The sequence below is a fragment of the Anser anser genome (genome assembly GCF_964211835.1).
Source record: "Anser anser genome assembly, chromosome: 2".
NCBI classification, from domain to species: domain Eukaryota; kingdom Metazoa; phylum Chordata; class Aves; order Anseriformes; family Anatidae; genus Anser; species Anser anser.
Window position 1 is genome coordinate 116422725 of NC_139721.1, and position 24101 is coordinate 116446825.

The following is a 24101-nucleotide window of genomic DNA, read 5'->3' on the forward strand; positions in this document are numbered from 1 at the left end:
GGCTGCAGCGGCGGCTGCCCTCCTTTCCTCAGTGAGGGGACAGCATTGGGGATGGGAGAAGCTGCCAGAAGGCAGGGGGTGACGCAGGGAGTGCTGGAGCTGGGGGGATCAGAGGTGCCCCAGGCCTGGTCCCACGCAGGGGCTGCTGAGGGCAGCGCCCACGATGGCGTGGGGAAAACTCGTGGCTGCTGGCGGTGAGTAGCACTTCTCGTCTGCCGGCGGGGGGATGCAGGGGTGCAGGCAGCACTCCCGGGTTGGCCTCGGGGAAGAAATTATTTTAACGGGAGAGGGCAGAAAAGTGAGAAGAAAAAAAAAAAGAAAAAGGAGCAGCCGAGCCAGCCAGGAGTCGAACCTAGAATCTTCTGATCCGTAGTCAGACGCGTTATCCATTGCGCCACTGGCCCTGCTCGAGCACCTTCTCTCGCACACGCGCATTTCTCCCACACACGCGGGGGAGGATGGGGGGGTACAGGCGGGGCCGGTGCGCGGCGTCCCCGCCTCCCACAGGCGGTGCTGCCCGCAGGCAGTTTGTCCTGCGCCGGGCGCCGTCCGCGGGGCCGCGTCAGCCGGGCAGGGCCGGGACGGGCCGGGAGGGGGCGAGGCCGGGCCGGGGGCAGGCGGCGGGGCCGGATGGCGGCGGCGGGTGCGGGAGCGGCGGCGGCAGCGGCGGCCTACGGCAGCCTGGAGCTGTGAGTGGCGCGGCCGCGGGGGTGACGGCCGGGGGGCGGCCGTTGGGGCCGGGCGGGGGCCTCGGAGCTGTGAAGGGGGCCGGGGGGGGCCGGAGCCGCTGAGGGGCGGCGGTGAAACGTCCTTGGGCGTCCTGCGGGCTCCCGGCGGGGCTAGGCACGGCCTGAGGGCCCCGGGGTGCCGCTGAGGGCGGTGTAAGCGCGCCTCAGAGCGCTGCTGGGGTCCGGCCGTCGCTGGGCTCCTCTCCTCAGACCCCTGGTGAGGGGACGCGGGCACTGAGTGCCGTAAAATCGGCAGTGAAGGCTGAAAGACGTGCTCGTCGGGCAGGAAGTTCTGTCTTCTTCTCGTCACCCAAGTAATATTAGTGTTTTGTTAGAGGAGCTTGTGATCTGTTTGCGTGCGGAGGAGAAAAGGTGAGCAGCACAAGTAACGATTGTGTGACTTGTCCTTATAGCCGTGGTGGTGGACGTCAGCATGCTTCTCAGGGTACAGGCTGGTAAAGGATCCTCTCATTTCAACTTTAACCAAAAAGGAACTTTTGATTATTCTAGAACAAGGCTGTGCCAAGTGTGCCCTTGCAGCACAAAGCTGCCGGCCTCCTGGGCTGCCTCAGGCAGAGCGGTGCCAGCAGGGCGAGGGACCCTTGCTCTCTGTGCGGCACTGGCGAGGCCGCACCTGGAGCTCTGGGCTCCCCAGTACCACAGACACAGACAGACTGGAGAGGGTCCAGCCAAGGGCCACGGGGATGGTGGAGGGCCTGGAGCTCCTCTCCTGTGAGGGGAGGCTGAGGGGGCTGGGACTGCTCAGCCTGGAGAAGAGGCTCAGGGGGATCTCATCAGTGTCTGTAAATGCCCAAAGGGAGGGTGCAGAGATGCCGTGTTTTGGACAAGATGACCCCTAGAGGCCCCTCCCAACCCCAACCCTTCTGTGACCATGCGAAATACAGTTTAGCAAATTGTTGGATTTTTTTTCTCCATGAAGTTGAGAACAGAACTGTTTTCTGGTTTGAAAACTAGGCTTTTCTTCCCGTCTTCACAAAAAACGGGGGTAATGCCTGCAGACTTCCTACCAAACGCTGTAAGAGATAGGACCGTAACTTAGCTGATGAGCCAAACTTACCAGCTTGGCAAGGTCAAAGGAGAATGTTCTTTGGAGAAATCCAGGCTCGACTCAAACCAGGAGTTTAAGTGGCAGTAGTCTTTCTTTGTCTCACTTTTCATCTTCACTACAACGTGCAACCGCGCCTGTGCTGGGTAGCCAAGTGGCCCTGCGCAGAGCCTCAGGGGTTGTAGGGTGCCCTGCAGGGCCCCTCTCTGTAGGTCCCACTGCATGCTCTAGCTCTGCATACAAGCTTCTTCTGGGTCGTGTTATCACAAGCAGTGACACAAAACCTTTATCCTGACTGATGTCTTCAGACGCATTTAAGTGATGCAGGTGCTGTCAAGCTTCAATGCTACCAGTTGACCTTTACCACCAGGTATTCAGGGAGGAATATTAACCCCAAAATGGTGCTCTGCTTAGTTGTCATCTATGTCACTGCTGTGCTTACTTAGCTTCCTCAGGAAGAAACTGGAAAAAAATCAAACAGCCGTTGCAAGTAGCAAGCTGGTGGATGGTAGTGGAGCCACCAGTTCAGTTAATCGATAGATCTGTTTGGCAAAGCTGGCTGGAGAACAGAGAGAATCTCAGCTGTTGTTTTAGCTCATTTAAAAACACTTTTTTTTTTTGGAGTGAAACCTTTATTTTGCTGATTTTGAAGCATCGTAAGGGTCTCCAACGCTAGCTGTGTTTCAAATTTCACTCCTCCTGCGCATTGTTATGCTTACATGTTTTGTGTAAGTACTGGTCAGTCATTAGTAGCTGCTGTATATGGACACTGCCTTATACCTGTCTGTATTTGGGGAGAAGTCCAAAAGTGCATTTTGGCTTTTGTTTTCTTCTAACCTGAGCTTTCAGAGTTTGGATAATGCTTCCAGAAAGAGCCGCTACACTTCTTTTTCCTCCTTGCTTCATCTGTCGTGATGCTCAGGGCTGTTGATTGAGGAGGGCATTAAGTTATGCGGTAAATTATTTGTCATCTTAAGTGAAACACAATTGCAAATAGTTGTTATGAAGCGATGCCTTTAATATGGCGTTTGTTTTCTCAGTGGTATTTCCATTGGTGGTTTTTTTTTTTTTTACATCCTAGGATTATGCTCCTTCTCTTCCCTGCAATTATTATTCCATGGAAATGTTCCAGTTCCTTGAGCTGGTTCTGCCCAAGGAATAATATTTATTGTGGGTGTATAATTAGAGCACCTGCTCACCTAGAAAAGCTGGAATCTCGGGAGGGTTGGAACCAGCAGCGTGTTAGTGCTGTTACTTAACTGGCTGCTGGGACTGCCTGCCTCTAGTAACGCCTTGCTATGGCTCGCTGCAGACCGCTCGGTGTCTTGAGCACAGCAAATGCATTGCTGCGCAGTACAGGACGTGCTCTTGGCTCGTTTTATTACAGTATTCAGAGGCTGACATCTACGAGCTTCCTGCATTAGAGTAACGTTAAGTATTTATGGTGAAATAATCAATTACTGAAGTAAGGTTTTGGCCAGAAGGGAGGGCTAGAAGGCTTAAGTGATATTGAGTGAGGCACTATCTTTAGTGGCCATTAGACCGTGATGGGTTTTCTTTCCTGTGTTTGGATATGGCATGCATATTCTTGTCTGTTGGATCAGCCTAATTAAAATGTGGGATGCGGCTCTGCTTCGTGTTCGTGCTGTACAACACTGCTTCGTAATAAAGGTAGAGCAAGTGAAACTTCACAACACACACAAACTAGAAAGACTGTCTCACTTAAAGTTGGCTTCCCTTACAGTTATAATTGGTGTAAGGAAGCAGTGTTTTTTTTTCTATGTTTCTCCTATGTTAAAAATCAACCCCTTCCTTGTAACACAGGCTTCTGAGTTGGATTATTAAATGGGAGCTTGTCCTGTCCCCTTCTCTGGCCCTGTTAAACAGTCTCTCGTCCGGGTGTTAAAAACCCCTCTTGCATCTGAAAGTTTATGCTGCAATGCGATGCGTGGCTCAGCTGTGGGGAGTATGGGGACTAATTTCATTGCAGCCACTTAGTTTTCTCTTCGTTTACTAGACTGGGAGAAGTGCTCATGCCAATGCCCAGAATGATTTCAGAAGAGGTAGTAGCAGTGACTGAACTGGAGAAACTAGAAAAGCAAAAGGCTAAATTTTAGTGGGAGTTCATCTGAATTTTCTTTTTGCTCATTAAAAGCAAGGTTGCTGAAAGCACTCTTGAATTGTAGCCTCCGTGCACCCTTTTTACATGTTTTTTCCTTTTGATTGCTGGTTCAGCAACATGAGCGAAAATAATGTGTCTTTTCATTAATCTCCAACTAAAAGCCTGATGTCTGACTGTGCCTTGTTTTCCTTCTGAGTCGTCTTTAAACAGCTTGCAGATGCTGCTTCTTCCTCAGCTTTGAATTGTAAGAGTGGAATCTAGCAGACGCGTTGCTGTATCTCTTGGCACACGGGTTCCTGAATAGAAGACTTTCAGATGAGATCCAAGGCAGCTTTAGTTATACTTCAGACATGAATTTGTTAGGTGCAGTGCTTCAGTACCTTTTCTTGAGGGTCATGAGGTATGCTCTCAGTGTTGAATACTTTCATTTATCACTGTTTTTAGCAACACTGAGAAATAGTCTGTGATAATGGTGGTCATTCCTCGTATAAAGGAAATTAAATCGAAGGAACTCAAACTTCGTGAAGGTTTTATGTGCTTTTAAGCAAGACATTGCTGGTAAGGTTTCTTGCTGGTTTGGGTGGTTATAGGCAGCAGTAACAACATAGCAAGGACACGGAAGGCTCTAGTATCAAATATGAAGGTTATACAAAGACAGTATAGCTCTCTGTATAGTTTCATATAGGTATATGAAAACTAGTTTCATAAGGAACTGCGGAGATTATGGGCTTCTAGAAAATGCTGCAGCCTCTTTCATTATTTCTGATATAACACTAGCATTTGGACTCCTGTCTTTATTATCTATTTCATTAAAGTTAGAATGATTCTGTCTGCAAGTTCCTTATTATGAACGATCCGTTTTTCAGTATTCTAATATCTTCTCAGATCACTAAAGTAAATGCGTGTTATCTCTATAAGCTTGCGATAGGCACACAGACCTCAGTACTGAGGGGAAAAAACACTGTTCTCACATGGATGTTCATCAGCTTCCTCCTCCAGGAGCTATTCCTCCAAGAGAAATAGGAGGCAGTCATCCTAGTTATAGCAATCTTACAGTTGAAAAAGGTCACCTCAACTAGGATGAGACTATTAGCCTACTTTTGGTAATTGGTGAGTTTGTAAATTGGCGTTTGGGCAGAAACCTCCTTGATTCTTGGCTTCTTCCTCAATTACATTTATTTTAGGAAACTTAGTCCTTTTGTGTAAATACTTGAAAAAGTGAAGCACCTTCCTGCTAAAAACTTGGAGGAGCACTAGTTCTCCCTCTCTTTCTGAAGCACGGACTTAATATTTTGTCTTTGTTAAAAGATGAAGGCTTTTCAGTTTGTGTTGTACAGTTGTAATTTGGGCAGCTTGCAGCGGTGATCCCAACTGAGAAATGCCCAGGTTCTCTCAGCTCAGGCTGCCAGCGTGATTCCCCCCATGAACTCCAGAACACAAACACCCGAAGCAGTCACCGGCGAGCCTGTTGCTGCAGGCTGCTCAACCCTGGAGCCACTTTAGTCCCTTCAGCTGCAAACAGGGAGCACTCATCTGACATTCTCCGTGATGGCCTTGTCACCAGCGCTCCTCTTGGAGACAACCACGGGAAGGAGGATTTTGATTGCAAAGTTTGTTTTCTTCTGTTGTCTGGAGAGCAAAGCGTAGTGTAAGCCAAGAGACATGTACAGGTGTTGTGTAAGAGAAAGGTGATCAAAAACTGTAAAGGGTGGAACAACAGAGCAGGAGACAAAATGCAGACTGGGATTTGAGAAGTAGTAGGCTTTGGTCTAACAATCAGGGCATGTGATGCTTATTGAGAGTCCAGGCATAATTTGTGCTGGCAGCCTTAATTCTCTCATTTTTCTTAACTTGTAGATAATGAGGGTGAAAGGCGTCGTGGTCTTCAGGGAGAAGTTCTTCCTGATTACTAAATTGATTTGGTTTTATAATAACCGTTCCGTACCTGCAAGCTTTTCCCCAGCTGTCTGAAATCAGACTTAACTACCGCACAGGTGGATCTCAGTGCTGAACATAACACAGGTGTACCTGTATTATTACACTTTGAAACAAAAAGACCAGCTTTTAGAAGCGGTGGCCACGTAAGGAAGTGCGCGGTTGGGCTCTGTGTGCTGCAGCATTCAGGCACCACTTGCAGCCTAGGTTGAGAGAGATCTTTCCACTTAAGACAAAGCTGTCTCAGTAAGGGTGCAGAAGCATCGTGTTAAAGGCACGAAGGTCCAATATTCACCTTCCCAGTGTCTCTTCCCATTTTTTTTTAGGTGGAGACTTGTGAATAAGCTGACCTCCCGGCAACACCTGACTGGTTAATGAAACCAGCAGGAGTTACGTGGCTTTCTCCTGGGGGAGGGAAAGGTTGACAACTGCCTCCTGCCAGCTAGCATTAGGAGTCGAACTGCACCTTAAATAGGATATCCTGAGTTCTTCTCACATTCCTTAACAAATTAAGCACCTAGAAATGTCCTTAAGCCTGTCCTGCCCGTTCTATCTGCATAAGCTTGTTTGGTGTTCACTGCAAAAACTGCTCCCATCCGTGCTGAGACCCCGTTAAAGGCACGGGATTCTCTCGTGCACTTCATCATAAACAGAAGCAGTGGAAGGAAAAATAACTCTGAGGCTTCAGCATGCAGCAAACTGCATGTCTGTGTTTTTAGTTCTGAAGATGAAGGACTTCAAGGCATCTCGTGTGTGCACACAGAAGATTCAGAAGGATGACTTACAAGGGGAATGCTGTCGATGCCTCCTCCACGTTAGGGGAGGCAGGCAGATTTTAATTAATGAAGTTAAATATCTGAGGAACAGTTAATGATTAATGAGTTTGTTTTCACATTTTTTAAATTCAGATAAACAGTTGGTGTCTCCTGACCGACCTTCCTCTAGTTGCCCACAGGCTGTGGAATCGCTGGGCTTGCAGAGTCAAAACTCCCCCAAGAAAGAGGGGCCAGCTCTGAGGGTGGACACAGCGTGCAAGTTGGGCAGGGTAGGGGTGGGCCGCCAGACTTGGGAAGTGGTCCTTCAGAGCTGCCAGAGGGCTCTTCTGACCTAAATCATGATTCCAGTTCAGCTCTCTGAAGGACTTAAACCGAACAAAAAAAACCTATAAAAGATGTGAAGAAATGTGAAATCTACGCAGGAAGAAACAGTCTAAAAATATTTACTGTCCTGTGCAGTAAACTGCTAGAAGATTATTTAAAACTTTGACCCTTAGTCTCATCAAGCCTCAAACTAAGGGAAATTTAAGAGTTAAGAGCATCAGTTCAGGGGAGCGTGTGTTTTGTTTAGCACTTCCTACAGCTAAAAGTCTGTTCTGCAGAGCTGTTGTCGTCTTGAATGGATCATCTGGCTTCTCCTTAGTATCTCAACAGACACTTTTAAACAATTCTGGGAAGCATTCTGAAATGCTTTGCATCTGGTGTTGTCCTGCATGTGGTTTACATGAAGAAAGGATGGGTGTGAAGTCAGAACAGGATGTCTGTGGTGTTCGTGTGATGCCCTAGATGGTGCGCAGGACGGGCTGCCGCAGCCGTGTCGCAGGCTGGGCTGACAAAGCCAGGGACTGGTGATGTTGAAACACCTTCAATAAGCTGCTGACTAATTTTGCCCATGTTTCCTGTGCCATTTCTAGTGGATTTTTTTTAACAATACTCAGAAGACTCTACTGTGAAATGTGTTTCTGTTGCCTTGAGCATGACTTTTTGTTTATTAGGCTTGCATCAGGGATGTGGTGTTTTAGTTTCTGTTTAGTTTCTTTTTTTTTTTGAATCTTTGTTTGGCTTTATGGGGCTTTTGAAGTGACAAAGTTCAAGCTTACGTGAACTGTACAGTGGACCAGTATGTACACAAACCCAGTTCCATGTCCTCAGCTTCCAGTGTTACAAAGGATTATGTTTACAACAAGCCATGGGTCTTTCAATAACTGATTATTTTGATTTACTTTTATACACTGCTAGCAGCAGTGACTGTTAGGAAGTAATCAAGTGAGAATTTTTTGGGTTTTTTTGCAGCTGAAACACGGTTTAAAATTGGATTTTTGTTTGTATTTGCTCTGTCTTCAGGTGGTGAAGAGCCTAATCAAAGATTAAAAAAATGTTTTTCCCTCTCCATTCTGTTAAAGGCATATCACACCAGAGAAATTCTATGTGGAAGCCTGTGATGATGGAGCAGATGATGTGCTGGCTATCGATAGAGTCTCCACAGAAGTCACTCTTACAGGTACTTTCCTTGCCAGTGCTTCTTAATATAAAGCCTCTTCGTCCTTTGGTCTGTTATTTTTCTCCAGGCACTCCCAGAACATCTTCAGAAACTTATGTTGGTACTGAAAGGTTTTTTATCTTTAGAGATTTAAAATAGTGTATTTCATAAATAGTGCTTTGTATTCTGTCCTCCAAATAACTTTGTAATGCCTTTTCCCTGTGGAATCTATGTTGTGGGAAACCAGGATAATTCGCTTGCCTGTTTTCAGTAAAACTGTCAGTCACACCAGTGAAAACTGACTCATCCAGACTAGTTGGGGTTGGTGCTACAAGTCCAAGATCAAGCATGGGAAGGGTTGAATGCTGGGCTTCTGCAGCTTTTGCCAAATGATCTGTGTTGGTTTTTATCTAGTACCGAAACCAGAATTTTCAAAAAGCCTTTAGAAACAACAACAGTAAAACAAACAATAACAAACAGCAACGACCTCACTGTAAATGTTTAATATTTCTTTAAGAATATGAAACTAATGCATTAAAAAAAAATGAAGAACTTGCATTAAATGACAGCATTAAGTTAAGGCTATGGGTGACTTCCTTTTTTGATACTTTGGGAGTTGTTACCTCAGTAATATCGTAGCCCTTCAGTCTGTTTAGAGACTGGTAATGCTAATGTAAAAGCAGTAATTCCTTTCCTTTTTATTAGACCTCTTTGTATAAAAGTAGTGTGCACATCCCACTGTTTTTAGTGTTCTAGTGTAGTATGTCAATTTCTCTTTCAAAGTTGTCCCTTCAGAACTGTTAAGACAGCTCTCTGAAGTCTTCTGTTGGTCTTCTGTTTCTGTTAACTCCTGTTTTATCAGATGAACCTGTGAGGTGTTTAAAGCACAGAAAAAATCAAGCACTGTCTCTGTTCTCTGGACTTTGGAGTCAGGGAAAACGCTTAACTCTGGATTGGGTATTTTTTTTGTTGTGTGTTCAACTTCTCTAATATTGATTCTGCTATTCTAGAGAAGGGGTAGAGGAAAGTTTAATACGTTAGCAGTTGCAATTGATAGTTGGATACCTTTTGTGTTTTGGTATGTTCTTTGGAAACTATTCCTTGCCACATCTGTGCTTTTGTTGGTAGTGCTGCAGAGAGAGATGGAAGAGCATGCTAAGACTTCTGAAATGGAAACAGGCTAAGTAGAAGTAATCAAAAGTAGGAGTCGCAAGCACTTGTAGCTTGTTTGTCCTTGGTGTCTTGATGGATTCAAAACAAAAAGCTTCTGGAAGCTGGCAGGGCAATACATTGTTCAGGAGTCTACTTGCTCTGCTATCACATGAATGAGATTGAATTTGTTCAATCAAACGACTACTTTGATTAACAAAATAAAAAAATGTGTTAGAGTGCTTCCACGTCCTTTTTTTTCCCCATCAGGCTTTAAAATTCTGATGCATTGCTTCCTATGCAAGCAAAACTTGATTTGGCCAAGAAGCTTTGACAAACTTAGTTTTCCAATATAGTCACGAAACAGTCTGAAATTCTGATATGTTTTGTTTCTGACTCTTTTTTTCCAGTTAAAAAAGATGTTCCCCCTTCAGCTGTTACAAGGCCTATATATGGTATTCTGGGAACAATACGATTGGTGGCAGGTAAGCAAAGCAGAACTTTGCTCATCAAAAATACTTGGGGAAAATACATTGCTAAGGAAGCTTTAAAGACAAAAATAGTCTTTGTGGGTATCTGATACATTTTATTCAGCATGGTGGCCTCTTGTGGTTGCTGGAGGGTGGAGGTATCCAAATATAGTTGACATGAATGTTCATGACCCTCTTAAAGCCATAGCTGCTCTAAAGATAGGGTTAATTGACAGCTTGTTGATATTTGCATGCAATTGAAATGCATTCTTAAATGTCTGTCATAACTGTAGATGAAGTTCTCTGTTTCCATCTTAGCTGGAGGATTTAATGCAGCAGTCACGTATTTTGTCGTGAAGCTTGACTTCAAGTCAGTGTTGATACACAAATAACTGAGTGGCAGGGTAATAGAGTCTTTAGGATGCAGCTCTTTAGGTAATGAATGTATTCAAACTATTTTACAAATCTGAAGGAAATTCAACATTGTTGCAATCGATCCATTTTCTTTCAATTCAAAAATTCTAGGGAGTTACAGGGTAAGGTAAGAACAAGCTGTCCTTATTTCATAATAGCAGTATTTGGATATAAACAGTCACGGCTACAAATAAAAATGATACATAAGGTCCAAGCTTCCAGGAGAGTAAGCGTTGTTATTCAAAAGATCTTTTGTGGGTAGATTTTATTTTTTTTTTTTTGAGATTGAAACTAACATAGTCTGAAAAATAATGTAATAAGGAAAATACTGAATGAAGGCCTCTATACATAGAAAAGAATTAAGTTCAGTCTTTGTGGTATTCTCAACTGAAGCAAAGTTTCACTGTGTTAAATACAGTGACTTCTGACAGGATCTTAAACTATCCAACTTTATATGCTCATATTCTGAACAAGAATTGCAGAGCAAGAGCAGTGTAACGCCCACCTATTTAAGCACTTGGCAAGCCCTGGTTGTGTTAAAATTGCACGGCCCCAAAGGGAAATTTTCACAACTTGGGGTTTGGTAATGACTTTCATTCATCTGACTGAATATTGCAGCAGAGCATGTAACTTTTTTTTCAGTAGCCTTTTTTTCCCCCCACACTCCCCAAAGCCTGATGCTGTCAAATACAGCTGTCAACTACAGATTGTATCAGTTAATGTTTAGCTAAGCATGGTTACACATTTCACTGTTATCTGTAAGGCTGGTTCAATATCCAGCAGTGCAGCATCACTAACAGGCATGAATATTCTTCCCCTATTAGAGTATTAGGGGAAAAACTGATGGAATACTATCTGAAATGCTTGAAATCTCAAACCAAAGGTCACGTACTCAAACAGGAAAGGACGATATTGAACACTCATGTTGGATTAAATGCCTCTATTTGTACAGCCTCTTTGTGGCATAGTGGTGAACAAAAGGCCCTGTTTTTGTAACATATCTGGATGCTTGTGACATACCAGCCAAAAGCAATACGTATACCTTGATGCAAGCATGCTAGAGTCTTCTTAAGTGCTTGAATATTCCACCAAATCAAAAGGTACAAAACTAGAGCTGGGGAGTTTTAAAAAAAAAAAAAAAAAAAGTGGGGTGGGGACTTGTTCTTCGACTAACTAAATAGGCTAGATACTTGTTGTATATCTAGGTAAAGTAATAAAAAAAAATTAGCCAATTCAGAAAGAGTTCACATTGCAAGCTGTACATTTATCCATTGTTTTCTTTTAAATGCTTTACTAAAAGTACTAGATTTTGTGGTTTTGTGCTTCTGTGTGGCCTGTGTATTGGTTTATTCAAATGAAGCTTAAAGTAAACATGTAATGGTTATATGATGTATGAAATTTTTTTTTCTGCCAAGGTATTATTTCATGAAATCTTTTCTTCAGAAACAAGGTGGCACCAAAATAAAGCTACATTGCATTTTCCAGCAAGTGTAAATCAATTGGTTTGAGTGTACTGTCATGATTCTTTTTTGCTTTTTTACTTATGCAACCAGGAAAAGAGTAGACTTGCCCTTTTAAATTATTAAAACAAACAAAACCCCTCCTCTTCTCTATTTTGAACTTATTAGAACAATGTTTTTTAGCCTAAGGTGAGTAGGCTCTTGGAATCCCAAAGTATGCTGCTTTTCTTATACTTGTGACTTGCCTTGAACTTGATTTGGGAAGCACAGATCCATTGGCCACTTTCTACATTTGAAACCCTAGAAGCTTTGACCAAATTCTTAGTAAAAGTAGATGACTACTTGTTTCTCCTTGTCCATCTTGTAAATTCCTTAAATTTATTGAGTAGTTCAAGATCTGTGAATATAGAGGAGTTGGTAGCTTAGAAAGTGTTTGTTTCTGTTCCAGCCCCTTGGTGCTGTGAAGAACAAAATCCTAGGTGGAATTTGAAGAAACCTTACTCTTATTGGTTTCATTTATATTTTTTTTGCTATGGTTTTAGGTTACTTTTCTTTAAAAAAAAAAAAAGTGTTAACTTTCCTTTTTCTGATTTACAGGCACATATCTTATTGTAATAACAAAAAAGAAAAAAGTAGGTGAGATTTTCAGTCACGCAATTTGGAAAGCAACAGACTTTGACATCCTCTCCTACAAAAAGACCATGCTGCACTTAACTGATATTCAGGTAGAAGTGGATTGACTAGGGGGTGGGGAGGAATTTATGTCGATCCTTATTACCACAGGACCTAATTTGGTAAAACTACAAAAGTTAGTTTTGTCTTTTTCAGAGTCTTTTAACTACTCTTCTGATTTCTTCAGAGTACTATAACTGCTGGAGTATTTGGGTGTAGGTGTATATAAAGTGATGTCCTTTGAGATACTCTAAGTGGCACAATGTTAGTTTATCAGTCCCATTGAGTTTGATCAGTGTGGGTGTTTTTCCCCCTTTTAGGATGGTACAATATGGTAGGATGGAGTTGTCTGTCTTGCTGTATCTGTTCTTGTTCCTGAATCTTCTAGCATTTTTCTTCTCCTGAGGGCCTTAATGAAGGCTTTGCTTGCCTGCTGTACTGCAGAGGTGTTCTAGTGCTGCATTCTGTGCAGGCTGTTACAAAGCAGTCTTCCCAAGCCAGTCATAAAACCACAACCCTCTTCCTGTTGCATCTTTCTCTTAGCTTTACTATTCGTGCAGTCTCTGAAATAAGCTGCCTTGCTGACATCTAATTATCTGCATTCTTAATTTATGGAATTGTTCAATTACATAATTACCCAGCAGGGACGAATTGATTTTGAGAGGGAGGAAAAGGGTGAAGGTTTTTAAAAATAGGTATGTTGTGGATTGATAAAGAGTAGATAAGTGTCTAACCGTCAGAGCTGAAAGGGAATATGATTCTCCTTTCGGGAAAGGAATGAGATTAATCAGTATGAATCAGAACACGTTTGTTATTGGGATAATTTTGACAGTAAGTTTTGTAGCCTTTCTTTTGCATTCCCATTTTGTCTTTTTTTAACTAAATGGTTTTCAGGGAAACTAGCTTATAAGAGTAGGGTATTTTGACAGTAGTGAATGATAACTTCTATTTTTCCTCTCAACAGTTACAGGATAACAAAGTATTTTTGTCAATGCTTAGTCATGTTTTGAGTGTGGATGGATTTTATTTCTCAACAACTTATGACTTAACACATACTCTGCAACGGTTAGCCAACACCAGCCCAGAGTTCCAGGAAATGAGCCTATTGGAGAGGGTAAGTATTTCATCTTTTGTATCTGTCTCAGATGTTGTCAGTCAGTTCTGAATGGCATAAGTTTATTTTATGTGGTTGGTGTTAAATCACAAACTAAAAGCTTAAAAAAAGTTTAGGATGAGATTGCTGAAATCAGTGGCCCCATTACACTTGAGCTTAAACTTTCTACTCTTTTTTTTAAGTGACCTAATACGCATTAATACCATCTGCTACCATTTAGCACGACTATCACTTAAACTAAAAATGACTTCTTTTAATCATTAAACTAGTGAAATGGATTTGTCTTGATTAAATACAAATCTTATAATAGTGTTTTCCTTTCCCCTCCACTTCTATACTGCTAAACTGTGTAAGCTATATTACCTCTGATCTTGTCAGTCAAGCTGTACTGGAGCAGTTCTCTTGATTAAGAAGCTGTGACAGCAGGAAGAAAAAAGCAACCAAGCAAGTGCGCAAAATACCTTAAATCAAGCTATAGGTTGAGTTTGCTTCATGGTGTGCCTAGAATAAGCTTGGAAATTGATGGTGTGTAATGCTTTGGTACAGAAGTCTGTTCAGCACTGTGGCACCCTAACCATTGCAGCTGAGTATACTTGTCCACTCAAGTTTCATAGCTTGTTAGCAACATCAAGTTTTAGAAACTTGTTTGAATGTGGTGTCAGACTTCTAGATCAGGCAGGTTAGAAGTACTTTCTGAGATGTCTGGTTTAAATGGATTTTAAAAACTTGAGATGGAGCTTGCTTCTGCGTTCAATATTAAACACTTCTAATTGTTAAACACTTCTAATTGCAATGGGGAGGAGGGACAAGTGTACGTGTGGGGAAAGGTACTTGTCTTTGTATTCTGTTATGCCAGGATAATGTGGAACAATACTGCAAGTTTATGGCTCTTGGCACTGGTATTCTGTTTAAACTATGCTGATTCCTTATGTTTGAAGCATGTATTTAATATGTTGTGGTCTTAAAGACAGCAGAGCCACACAGCCAGACACAATAGAGTTAAAACTGTGTTGTGCTTCCACAGTTCCAGAATCCTTATTCTGGTAAATAACTGTATAGTGCAGCATGAACAAGGTTGAAGCTGCCTAAGCAATAAAATACTGAAACCTTATAAGTGAATAACACTTTTTTCTTCTATTGGCAGTAGAGTCACCAAAATGTGTTACTGAAACTGTCTACTCTGGAGAAGCAGTTCACTTTGTTCTTTCTAAAGCTTAAACAACAACAACAAAAAAACATTTTCCAGTTTATAACTAGGGACTCTTTTGTACTATCAAATGCTTTTCATGAGGTACTCATGCAAGGAAGAGCAGCTGCTGACATGAAAAGATTGGTTTGCTGTAAAATTGTGGCACCTTAGAAGGTTGCTTGAAAGATGAATCTTTTTTTTTTTTTAAAGACTGAAGTAAATTCAGATGTTAGTTGGCTAAAACCATTTTAATGCAATGTCATACTCCTTGTTGCAGTATGCTGGTTTAACAAAAGACTGATGGTGATTTCAGGCATCTCCATTTCACCTCTGCAGAAGAAGCCTGGCCTGTGGTTGGGGGGGGGGATCCTTAACAGTCCTAGCAGAAGGAAACAACCCCAATATGACGGCACTAACACATCATGCCATGTTCTTCTACTAGTTCAAACCCTACTTGTGGTATCTTCTGGCAGATAGTTTTATCTATCTTTTTCTGTTAGATCAGTGAACATTCCAACGCTGAGCTTGAATTCTTCTCATCCTCACTGATGCATTGTCTTGCCCACCTCATCTTAGAGTTGAGATTTGTGCCATCTCCCTAGAGCCTGCGCTGTGTTCTGCAGGAAATGTCACTTTCATGACTAATCTGCTAGCTTTTTGGAACGTGCTCAGCAACCTGCTCAAGACATTCTTGAGGTGAACTGGGAGCAGGAAATACATGAAGTTGAAGAGAATCATTTATGCAGCTGAAAATAAATTTTCTTCAACTACAATTATTGTTCAACTTCTGATCCTCAGGATTATAAGGATTTCTACATGCAGTAATCAACACTCTTACTATCTGCTTGCCTTAGGAATGTTACCTTGCTATTGTTCTTAATTTGGGGTAATCTCTTTGTGCCTTATGTAAAGCAAATTTGAATGCTTTCCTGATACTACAGGTGAATTGTTAATGGCTTAGCACATCTGAAGTGTCTGGTAACCCCCCTCAAAGATGGGAGAGAACTGTTCTTTTAACAATTTTAATTTTATTAAATTTTATTATCAGATTTCTATTTGAAGATATATGAATGGTACTAGTGAAAGAAGGGTGTTTCACCTCCATGCACATCTAAACTTGCGTAATGTGTGGATACTATGGTATTACCCTTATGTTGAATTAAACAACTGAGGGTTTCTAAAAGCATGTTTTGTTTGTTTTTTTTTACTGCAGGCAGATCCACGGTTCGTATGGAATGGGCATCTTCTTAGAGAATTTGCTGCTCAACCAGAGGTAAACCCTTTGTAATGATTATGTTGATACAGAATGAATATACTTTTACTAAAATTTTACATTTTCCTATAATTCTGTCTCTTATTTCAGACAGAAATCTAGCATAACTTGGTTATTTGTCTTCTAGTTGAGAGCAGTGACGGTCTTCTGCTTTTAAGCTTCCAACTTTACGTCATTGTCCTCAGCAGCACACACAGTAAAGCTGGCTCTTCAGAGGGCTCTTCAGAGATGTCTGCTTTCAGTTTACATGAGCATGGTCTCAGCACAGTATATTTTTGAAGTATAACTACTAATTTTTCTTTAGGTATAAGCAAGGTTCAGCTCACCTCTCTGAGTACAGTTTAAACTCCACTTGCCTATTGAGTAGGTCATAAAGCTGACACTTGAGTAGGACACTTTATATTCTTTATATTTCCAGTAGAGACTAATGCAATGTAACTTTTGAATTTGCGTAGTCCAGCAAATACAAGAGTAGGACCATGAGCTGCACCTGTAGCAGCATCTCAGTGGCCAGACTGATCTACGTTCCTTCCTCCCAGAGGCTTTAGAAATGTATTAAACTTACAGAATTGTCTGCACTACAGAAACCTTTCTCTTTATCTGTACTTCCCATTTATGCAAGTGGATGATGCAGTTTCTATTTCTGTCTTGGTAACCTGTGGAGATGTGCTTTTATGTTAAGCGCTGTTTGAAAAGGCTGAATTGTGCGCTGCTTCTGGAATGTGAAGATACGAATTAGCAAAGAGCTGTTGTGCATCTTCCAGAGGCGTATGAATGGGTAGATGGTTTAGATGGTGTTATACAAACAACTGGGGAAATGAGAGAGAACTTGTGGTGGGAAGAGCGAAGAACGCTAACTGGCTGGCTGGTGAAAACAGAAGTAGGAGGCAAAACATGGAAGTCGAAGGAGGGAGATAACTGATGTGTGAGAGGAAGCATGACCTAATGCTGCCTACAGGTGGTTTGCCATAGTAACAGCTGCAGGTGATGAGATGCAAAAATTCTGACTTCTAGCATTGGAAAAATTCCATTTTAAACTTCATTGAAAGAGCAGGTTATTCAGGTGTGGCAGGATGGGAAAAATACTGGAACAAGCATTTCAAGTATTAATCACAGAGAACTGTTCCTTACTGAAGTCTTGTGTTGTGAACTGCTATCTCAGCTTACATCCTTCTGCTGAGATACAGCAAATAAAAGGTTTTCAGTGTAGACTGGTTTATATCTAGCATGTTTGTAGATGAGTAAGTGCCTTGTATAGAACAAAGCAGCTTGGTTCTGTCTTTAAACTTTTCTCTGAAAGAACTACTGCATCCTAAATAAAAAGTAAAGGGTATCAACCATATAGAGCTATCTTAAACTCTTAAACAAACCTTAGTTAATAATCTTTTTTGGCTGTTTAATATTTTTAAAACCCATTGTGTGGGGTTTTCTTCTTTGTTTCAGATCCATAGGTTCGCTACGCCAGTGATGCATGGGTGTATCCTTTTATGCTGTGAAGCTCAATGCTGAATTTGGTACTTTGTTTGCTACAGAGTTTGTGTTGTTGGCAATGTAGCAGAACATAATATCAAAATTGGGCTGTAATTTGTTCAGATATGAACGCTACATGTAGTTTGATAGCCCATTTGCATGGTAACTCATGTAAATATTCTGCTTTTAAGACCTAATATACTTATTTTTACAGGCATAATTTGCATAACTATTTTTAAGGAAGTAAAGGTTAAGATGAATATCACAAATGTTCTTACACCAGCTTTAGTGCTTCTTATCTTGCTGTAAGAATACCTACACTTAGCATTTACACTGGATTTAAAATAAGGGAGAATAGTTTTGACTTAAGGAATGCTTGTGAATGTTCCTGTTGAATAAAAAAAAAAAAATGAGTAGTTGTGCTGAAGGCTCCTGGAACACTTCTCCTAGCTGGCTGCTCTTCCTGCACCACACTTTGGGTAACAGCCTTCTTAGCAAAGCAGCCTTGAGTTTATTTTTGAGAGGGAGCGTAGTCCTGTGAGTAGGCCTAATGCTCTTTGGAAGCAACGTTCTTCATGCAGCGTGTGATCAACAGCAAGTCCTGCTTCTGACTTGGCAGCATGAAAAAGAGTGGCTAAGACTTGACAATAATTTATGCAGCATTCTCCTTATCTCTTCTGCTGCAAAGGCGGCTCAGGTGTGTGCAGGGAATGAACGGCTTCCAGACTGCATCAGTTGCTCTGGTAGGGCTGTTAGCAACTGGCAGACCTCCAGCCTTCTTTCCTGTGACTTCATTTAATGGGAAATGTTGTGGGAGTAGGTGGAGAGGCAAGGCAAGATAGCAAAAGGGAACTGTCAAAACAACCCAATCCGTATCCTGCTTCTGCAGGTCCTGGGTGGAAGAGTCTGGGTGGATTGCAATTAGCAATTGGCAGACTGCAATTAACACCTTCCTCTGTCCTACTTTCACTATATAAATAATTAGCATGAGTAATACATGGTGCTGTACTTCTCATATTAACCAAACATGTTAGAGAACCCAAGAATTCAAACTGTTTTTAGTGCTGGAAATGCTATGAAGAGCCTTAAGCGGAACTGTAATAGTGCCACTCCAAGCTAATTCATTAAAATCAAATCAAAAATCTTTTTCCATATATATTTTGTTCAGCTATCTAGACCAGGGTTCTAATCTTGCAGTGATGAGAAATAATGGACTTGAGTAATTGAGACTTTGATCAACTGAAGTCTAAACTAGCATCAGTATTTCCCTTGCTGCTACCCCTTCTTTCTCTTTACCCCACCCTCGGGGAAAAAAAATAAAATAAAAAATAAAAACAGTGAGTTATGTCTTTTCATTTTTAGAGTGGATGTAGTCAATAAGCACGTTGACACTTAAGTTGGGACAGAAAGTGATGAATATTACATTACATTCCTGGAGAGCAAAATGTTTTGGATTACTTAAAGTTGTTTGGGCTTTGCAGCCTTTCTTTCCTTCCAAGAAGGATTTTATATTAGTGTGAGATTCTGTTGATTGCTTCCAATACGGTATGCTAATACTGCTGCCTGCAAAAATTGCCCGTTTCAGTTTTGTTTATTTTAAAGGTACAGATTTTACTTATTGGTGGCAAAGGATGAAAACCTGCGTAGTCACGTGGAGAAACTTCATGGGGAAGGCTGGTCTCTTTTTGATTGAATAATTTACTGTAAATCCGGTAAAGGCAATTATAAGCAGAACAGAGCAAGAATCCAAAATCGAAACTGGTTGTTAATGACCTATCTTTGTCCCTTGCTTAAACTTAGTCTTAGGGTGCATTTGTCACTTTGGGTATGTAGCCTGAGCAGGAAAGCATACTTCCCTAAGAAGCTCACGCTGAAGACTTGGTGTGCATTCCCCTGCTTGATGTGGACTAGAAAGCCAGTCTACCTTACTGCTGGTTCTGGAATCTCTAAGTGTGTTATACGCTGTACCTTACAGGTACAAGGTTTAATAGTCTGAGATACTTCCTTCTCCACTGTGAAGTTTTGAAGTGGTCCTTTTCATTAACAGCAGTAGGGACAAGAAACTTAAGATGGCTTAATAAAGTTGTGGGTGAGTTGGCAAGGAATAGGACTTCAGAAGTCAGTCCATTTAATGATATGCTTAGGACCATAACGCCAGATTAATCTTCTTTTGGAAGTCCCCCTTCCTAAAAATTATAGCAGTTTCAATGTATGTTCATCAGTGACATCCCCTTTATGCTGTATTGTGAGATGCCCCTACTGATACGAAGAAGTTACTTTCTCTAAAGTTTAATGTTTACCTGTTGTTGATATGAGACGTGTTTACAGATTTCTTTGAATGTGATTACTTGGTTCCTTGATGTTGACCATCTCTTGATATGTAAAAATATCCTAAGAGAAGTTTGTGGTTTTTTTTCCTTATTGATATTCATCAGTTATCACTATGCACTCTTGTTCTATTAACGGCAAGTGTTTTGACTGGCTGCTTGTTTCCAGAAGAAGCTGTTTCAGGGCTGGTGTACGTTACTATGTAAGAGGTAAAATAAATTTCCTTACTTTAGATGGAATTCACTTTTTTTAAAATGTTACTTCCTCTAAGACCAATTGCTGTACAATAGACTGAATAAAAATAGTTGATATCAAGACTTTAGTGCTTCAAAAGAAAAATGGGAACCTGTATGAGGAACTGAGGCATGTTCTGATATATTTTTTTAAATTGTCTCCTCTTTATTCCTCCTAGAGGTTACTGGCTTGATAGGGGTTAAATGCAAATGCATGATAGCCCTTTTGGCCCAGCAGTAAACTAAACTGAAAGCATCATTGGTGCTGCCAGGGAAACCTTGAAGAGTGATGTTCTCTAATTGTTTCAGGTTAAAAAGTGAACAAGGAAATGGTTTAAATTGCTTTTTTCTTCTGTGTGAGTCCCAACGTACATGCTTTTGAAGAAATAAGTCAGTTTATGCAGTACCTTTGCTACTGAATTATGGATATTTTAGTGTCAAAGCACTTGTGTTTTATTTTCTATTAACCTATTCAATTTCTAGGACTGTAATTATCAAAATGTGGTAAGCACAACTGTGCTTCAGCAATTAAATTTGGTACAGATCATGTTAAACTTCTGCCAAAGGCATTTTTAATTTACCATGTTCAGGCAGCCTTGGTATTTTCATGCTTTTTTGTGTGTTTCGAGGGGAAGGGTAGGAAGCCTGTTGCTGTTCTGCAGCCAGCCTGATCTGGTTAATGAGGTCTTTTTCCTACTTAGGTATTGATTCAGAAGGACATGCAGCTAACTTTGTTGAAACAGAACAAATTGTGCATTACAAGGGGAGCAAAGCATCGTTTGTTCAGGTAAAGTCAGTGTAACGAACTGCTGACTGGCTTAAGGGGGGTGTGTGTGTATAAATAAGTCAGTCTTTCTGTATTTCTGTAGATTAAATATTTAAAAAATATGCGCATGCACAAATAAACTAAACCAGTCTGTTTTATTTTAAAATGGCAAGTAAGTTTGTAAGTCTTGTTGTTTAAAGTTATTTATGTATTCTTTTTCAGACTCGTGGATCAATTCCTTTTTTCTGGTCTCAAAGACCAAACCTCAAGTATAAACCAAAGCCACAGATCAGCAAGTCAGTAAATCATGTATGTGAGTGCTTGTTGTGTCTTGGGGTCTCAGTGTATTTCTGGGCTTGTGTAGATATGATAGGGTGACAGATTTATAATCAGACGAATAAAAATAAGCAATATTGTTTTTAAGTAGCAGTAAGAACTCTTGTATTACTTGAGAGAAGTTCAGAGCTTGAAAAAAAGTCCAACAGCGAGGGTAGTGGTTTCTCTTTGGTTCTTCTTTGCAGGAGCTTTAATAGTTGCACAATGCTCATTATCCATGGCTTGCTTAAGGAGAGCTAAATGGTCTTGGGGGGTGAAAGCAGAAATATATTAACACAATAGAGAACAACCAGCGCTTTTTTAGTTATAAAATTCGCCTACGCAGTATCACCAAAAAGATGATTGTGGAAGGATTTCTTGTAAATCACATCTTAAGTCTGTTATCACATTTCCTTTCTTTTCTAGATGGACGGCTTCCAAAGACATTTTGACTCGCAAATAATCAGCTATGGAAAGCAAATGATTGTTAACTTGGTATGCTTTCACTTCTTCTTCCTGAGAAAGTGGCTGTTCTTTCAGGAAGGCTTACAAATAATGCTGTCGTTTTTCTTTTATTTCCAGGTTAACCAAAAGGGTTCTGAGAAGCCTCTTGAGCAGACGTTTGCAAAAATGGTGAACAGCATGGCAAATGGAATGGTCAAGTACGTGAGAAGTGAAATGATCCATTCCTGTGTTTAAAAACTGAGCTGAGTGATCAGTGCTTCATTCTTTCACCAGATAGCTGGTTTGTTAGTTTTCTTTTTATGAAGTCACCTGCATATGACCAGTACCCCTACCTCAGAGCTTAAATTCTAAGCAGGCATGAGACTGGAGATGGGACAAAGAGGAGACAAACAGAACAAAGAAGGGAGGTCAAGGGTCATGGTAATGCCAGCATTGGAATAATGGTATGCTATGAGAACTGTGGATTGGAGATCTTCTGGCTTTTAGGGGGAAAAAAAAAATCATACCCTATAGCCCTATAGAACAAGCTTCTGGTAGAAGTGCTTGGTTACGTTGCTAGCTTAGTAGGGGAGTGCTAAATGTGAGCAAAAGAGTATTGGAGATAAAGCTGGAAAAAAAAAAAGATGAGTGTTCTTCTCACACTTGCATCTAGGCTGGTATTGATATTTTTGCTGTACGAAGTTTGGAATTCCGTGCATCTTTATTCTCAGTTCCACCAGCTTACTCTATAGCAATACGTAAAACTTTGTCAGGGTGTTTGTAGTGATGATTTCTGCTCTGTATGTGTCTTTAAAAAAAAAAAAGCGTTTCTCACTTTTTCTTAAATCTGCCGAATTCCTTTTCTATTTTTAATTAATTTTGACTGGCATTTACCTGCCAGACTTACATGACTTGAGTCTTCAATGCATGTATGTGAATTTTCTTCCCATGAATAGCCTTTACAGATTGGCAAATAACTTTTGGACTACGAGAACTTAAGGGGAAGATCTTAATGCCTTGCAGTTCACAGCAAATGTATACGTATAAATGTTGTATCAAACACCATTCACCTCAAGCACTGTTTTATCAGAAGTGAATTGGCTGTAAAACATGTGACTTGGAACAAGATTTTAATTTTTATTATGGCAGAGAAGTTGCCATAATAAAGACAGAACTAGGTTTCTAGAGAGCCATCAAGGTATCTTGCTTCATGCCAGAGGAGAATGTTACATTTCAAAACCTGTGTCTCTTTATAAGTGAGCAAGTTCAGTGTGTTTGCTTGGATCAGAGAAGGCAGAGGAATTCTGGGCAGACACTGAAATCCTGTCAAATATCCTGACCGATACATGCTGGAAGATCTCTTTAAAGAAAATCAAATCTTCTGTTGCTGCCAGTTTGATAGATCAGCCCTTCCCTGTGGATTTTTCTGATACCTTCACTGCAGTATGTATTTAATCTAGAAGGATGCTTCTTTCTCTGAACAGATACATAGCATTTGATTTCCATAAGGAGTGCAGTCGGATGAGGTGGGATCGACTTCAGATTTTGATGGATCAACTAGCAGAACAGCAAGATGAGTTTAGGTAAGACTGGTTCTCTCACTTCTGTACTGTTGAAATGAGTCTGCTTTCTCACGGTCTGTTTCCTTGAGTTAAGGAACGCTAAAACAGACCTGTAATCTTCTGTAAAGATGATATATTCCTATACATCAATGCTTCCATATCTCTTATCTCTTGCTGATACCTGGTGCAGTGTTAAAGACCTGTTAGTAAGTAAAATACAGAGCCCTCTTTCATGTCCCAATAAAATGGCTCTGAGAACCACAGCAGCCCTGCGTTGTGCCTTAAGAACTGCATTTGTCCTTTGGATAAACAATTTAATGAAGAAATCAGCATGCAAACAACTGAAGTTACTTTTTAAAAAAAAGTTTCCTTTGTTGGTATTTTCTAAACCAGGAGTCATTCCTTCTGTTGACAGCAAAACGTTCTGCTATGTGATGTTAAAAACTTAGTGCTCCCTTGGCTCCAGCCCTGTGCACACTTTCTTTGTTGATTTTGAAAGTGTTTTATATCTCTAATGCACACTGTTTATTGTACCAAACCTTGGAACAAACTCTGATTGTTGGTCTTTGGTAACAAAAGTAATACACAAGGAGCTAAATTCTCATTTTGTTTTTAAGTCAGGTAAAAGTAGATTAAGTGTCCAAATCAACTTAAGTATGTATCTAGTCCCCTGAGTTTGCATTAAGCAATTCTTGGTCTTTGTTACTTGTAGATGTGTAGCTTGATAGGACAATGGCATACTTAGTTCTGCTTCTCCAGTTGCTTCCTTCCTGTTAGGTCTTGTGTTAGCTGATCTACTTCCTGCTTTAGGCACACTACAGAAATGGCAGTGTTACAGTAACTAAAAAGAGGCGCAACGTGCAGAATAGAACAGGAGTTGCATGGATGAGATATCTTGCTTCGAATGAAGACTGTCAGAATAATATGAATTTACCTTGTGGTAGTGACTACAGTTTCCTCACCACCAAAAAAAGGACCCTAACCCCCTGAAGAGCAGAACAAATTGGTTTTTGAGCACTTCAAAGAAGGAGAAATAAGTGTAGGTTTCCTATACAGCAAGGATCCTTTATTAGAGTGAACGCTGAGAATCGTATCGCATGTTTACTGTCAACTGCCATTGGAGGCTTACAAAAGA

At 41.0% G+C, this 24101-nt stretch overlaps 1 protein-coding gene across 2 annotated transcripts in view; it reads left to right on the forward strand.

Annotated features, from left to right (window-relative positions):
* The first annotated feature begins 533 nt into the window (after nucleotides 1–533).
* SACM1L (SAC1 like phosphatidylinositide phosphatase) overlaps nucleotides 534–24101 on the forward strand; it is a 29955-nt gene continuing 6387 nt past the window's right edge. For both annotated transcript variants that reach the window (XR_014580048.1, XM_083824996.1), the window contains exons 1-13: nucleotides 534–689; nucleotides 8031–8128; nucleotides 9667–9741; nucleotides 12198–12325; nucleotides 13237–13386; nucleotides 15789–15848; nucleotides 17292–17325; nucleotides 19754–19855; nucleotides 20581–20666; nucleotides 20868–20954; nucleotides 21387–21455; nucleotides 21543–21622; nucleotides 22889–22987. Coding sequence is in view for 1 of the 2 variants with exons in the window: in XM_083824996.1 (XP_083681122.1) it covers nucleotides 631–689; nucleotides 8031–8128; nucleotides 9667–9741; nucleotides 12198–12325; nucleotides 13237–13386; nucleotides 15789–15848; nucleotides 17292–17325; nucleotides 19754–19855; nucleotides 20581–20666; nucleotides 20868–20954; nucleotides 21387–21455; nucleotides 21543–21622; nucleotides 22889–22987 (1127 nt within the window). In the remaining variant the exon portion in view is untranslated. The remainder of the gene's footprint in view (nucleotides 690–8030; nucleotides 8129–9666; nucleotides 9742–12197; nucleotides 12326–13236; nucleotides 13387–15788; nucleotides 15849–17291; nucleotides 17326–19753; nucleotides 19856–20580; nucleotides 20667–20867; nucleotides 20955–21386; nucleotides 21456–21542; nucleotides 21623–22888; nucleotides 22988–24101) is intronic.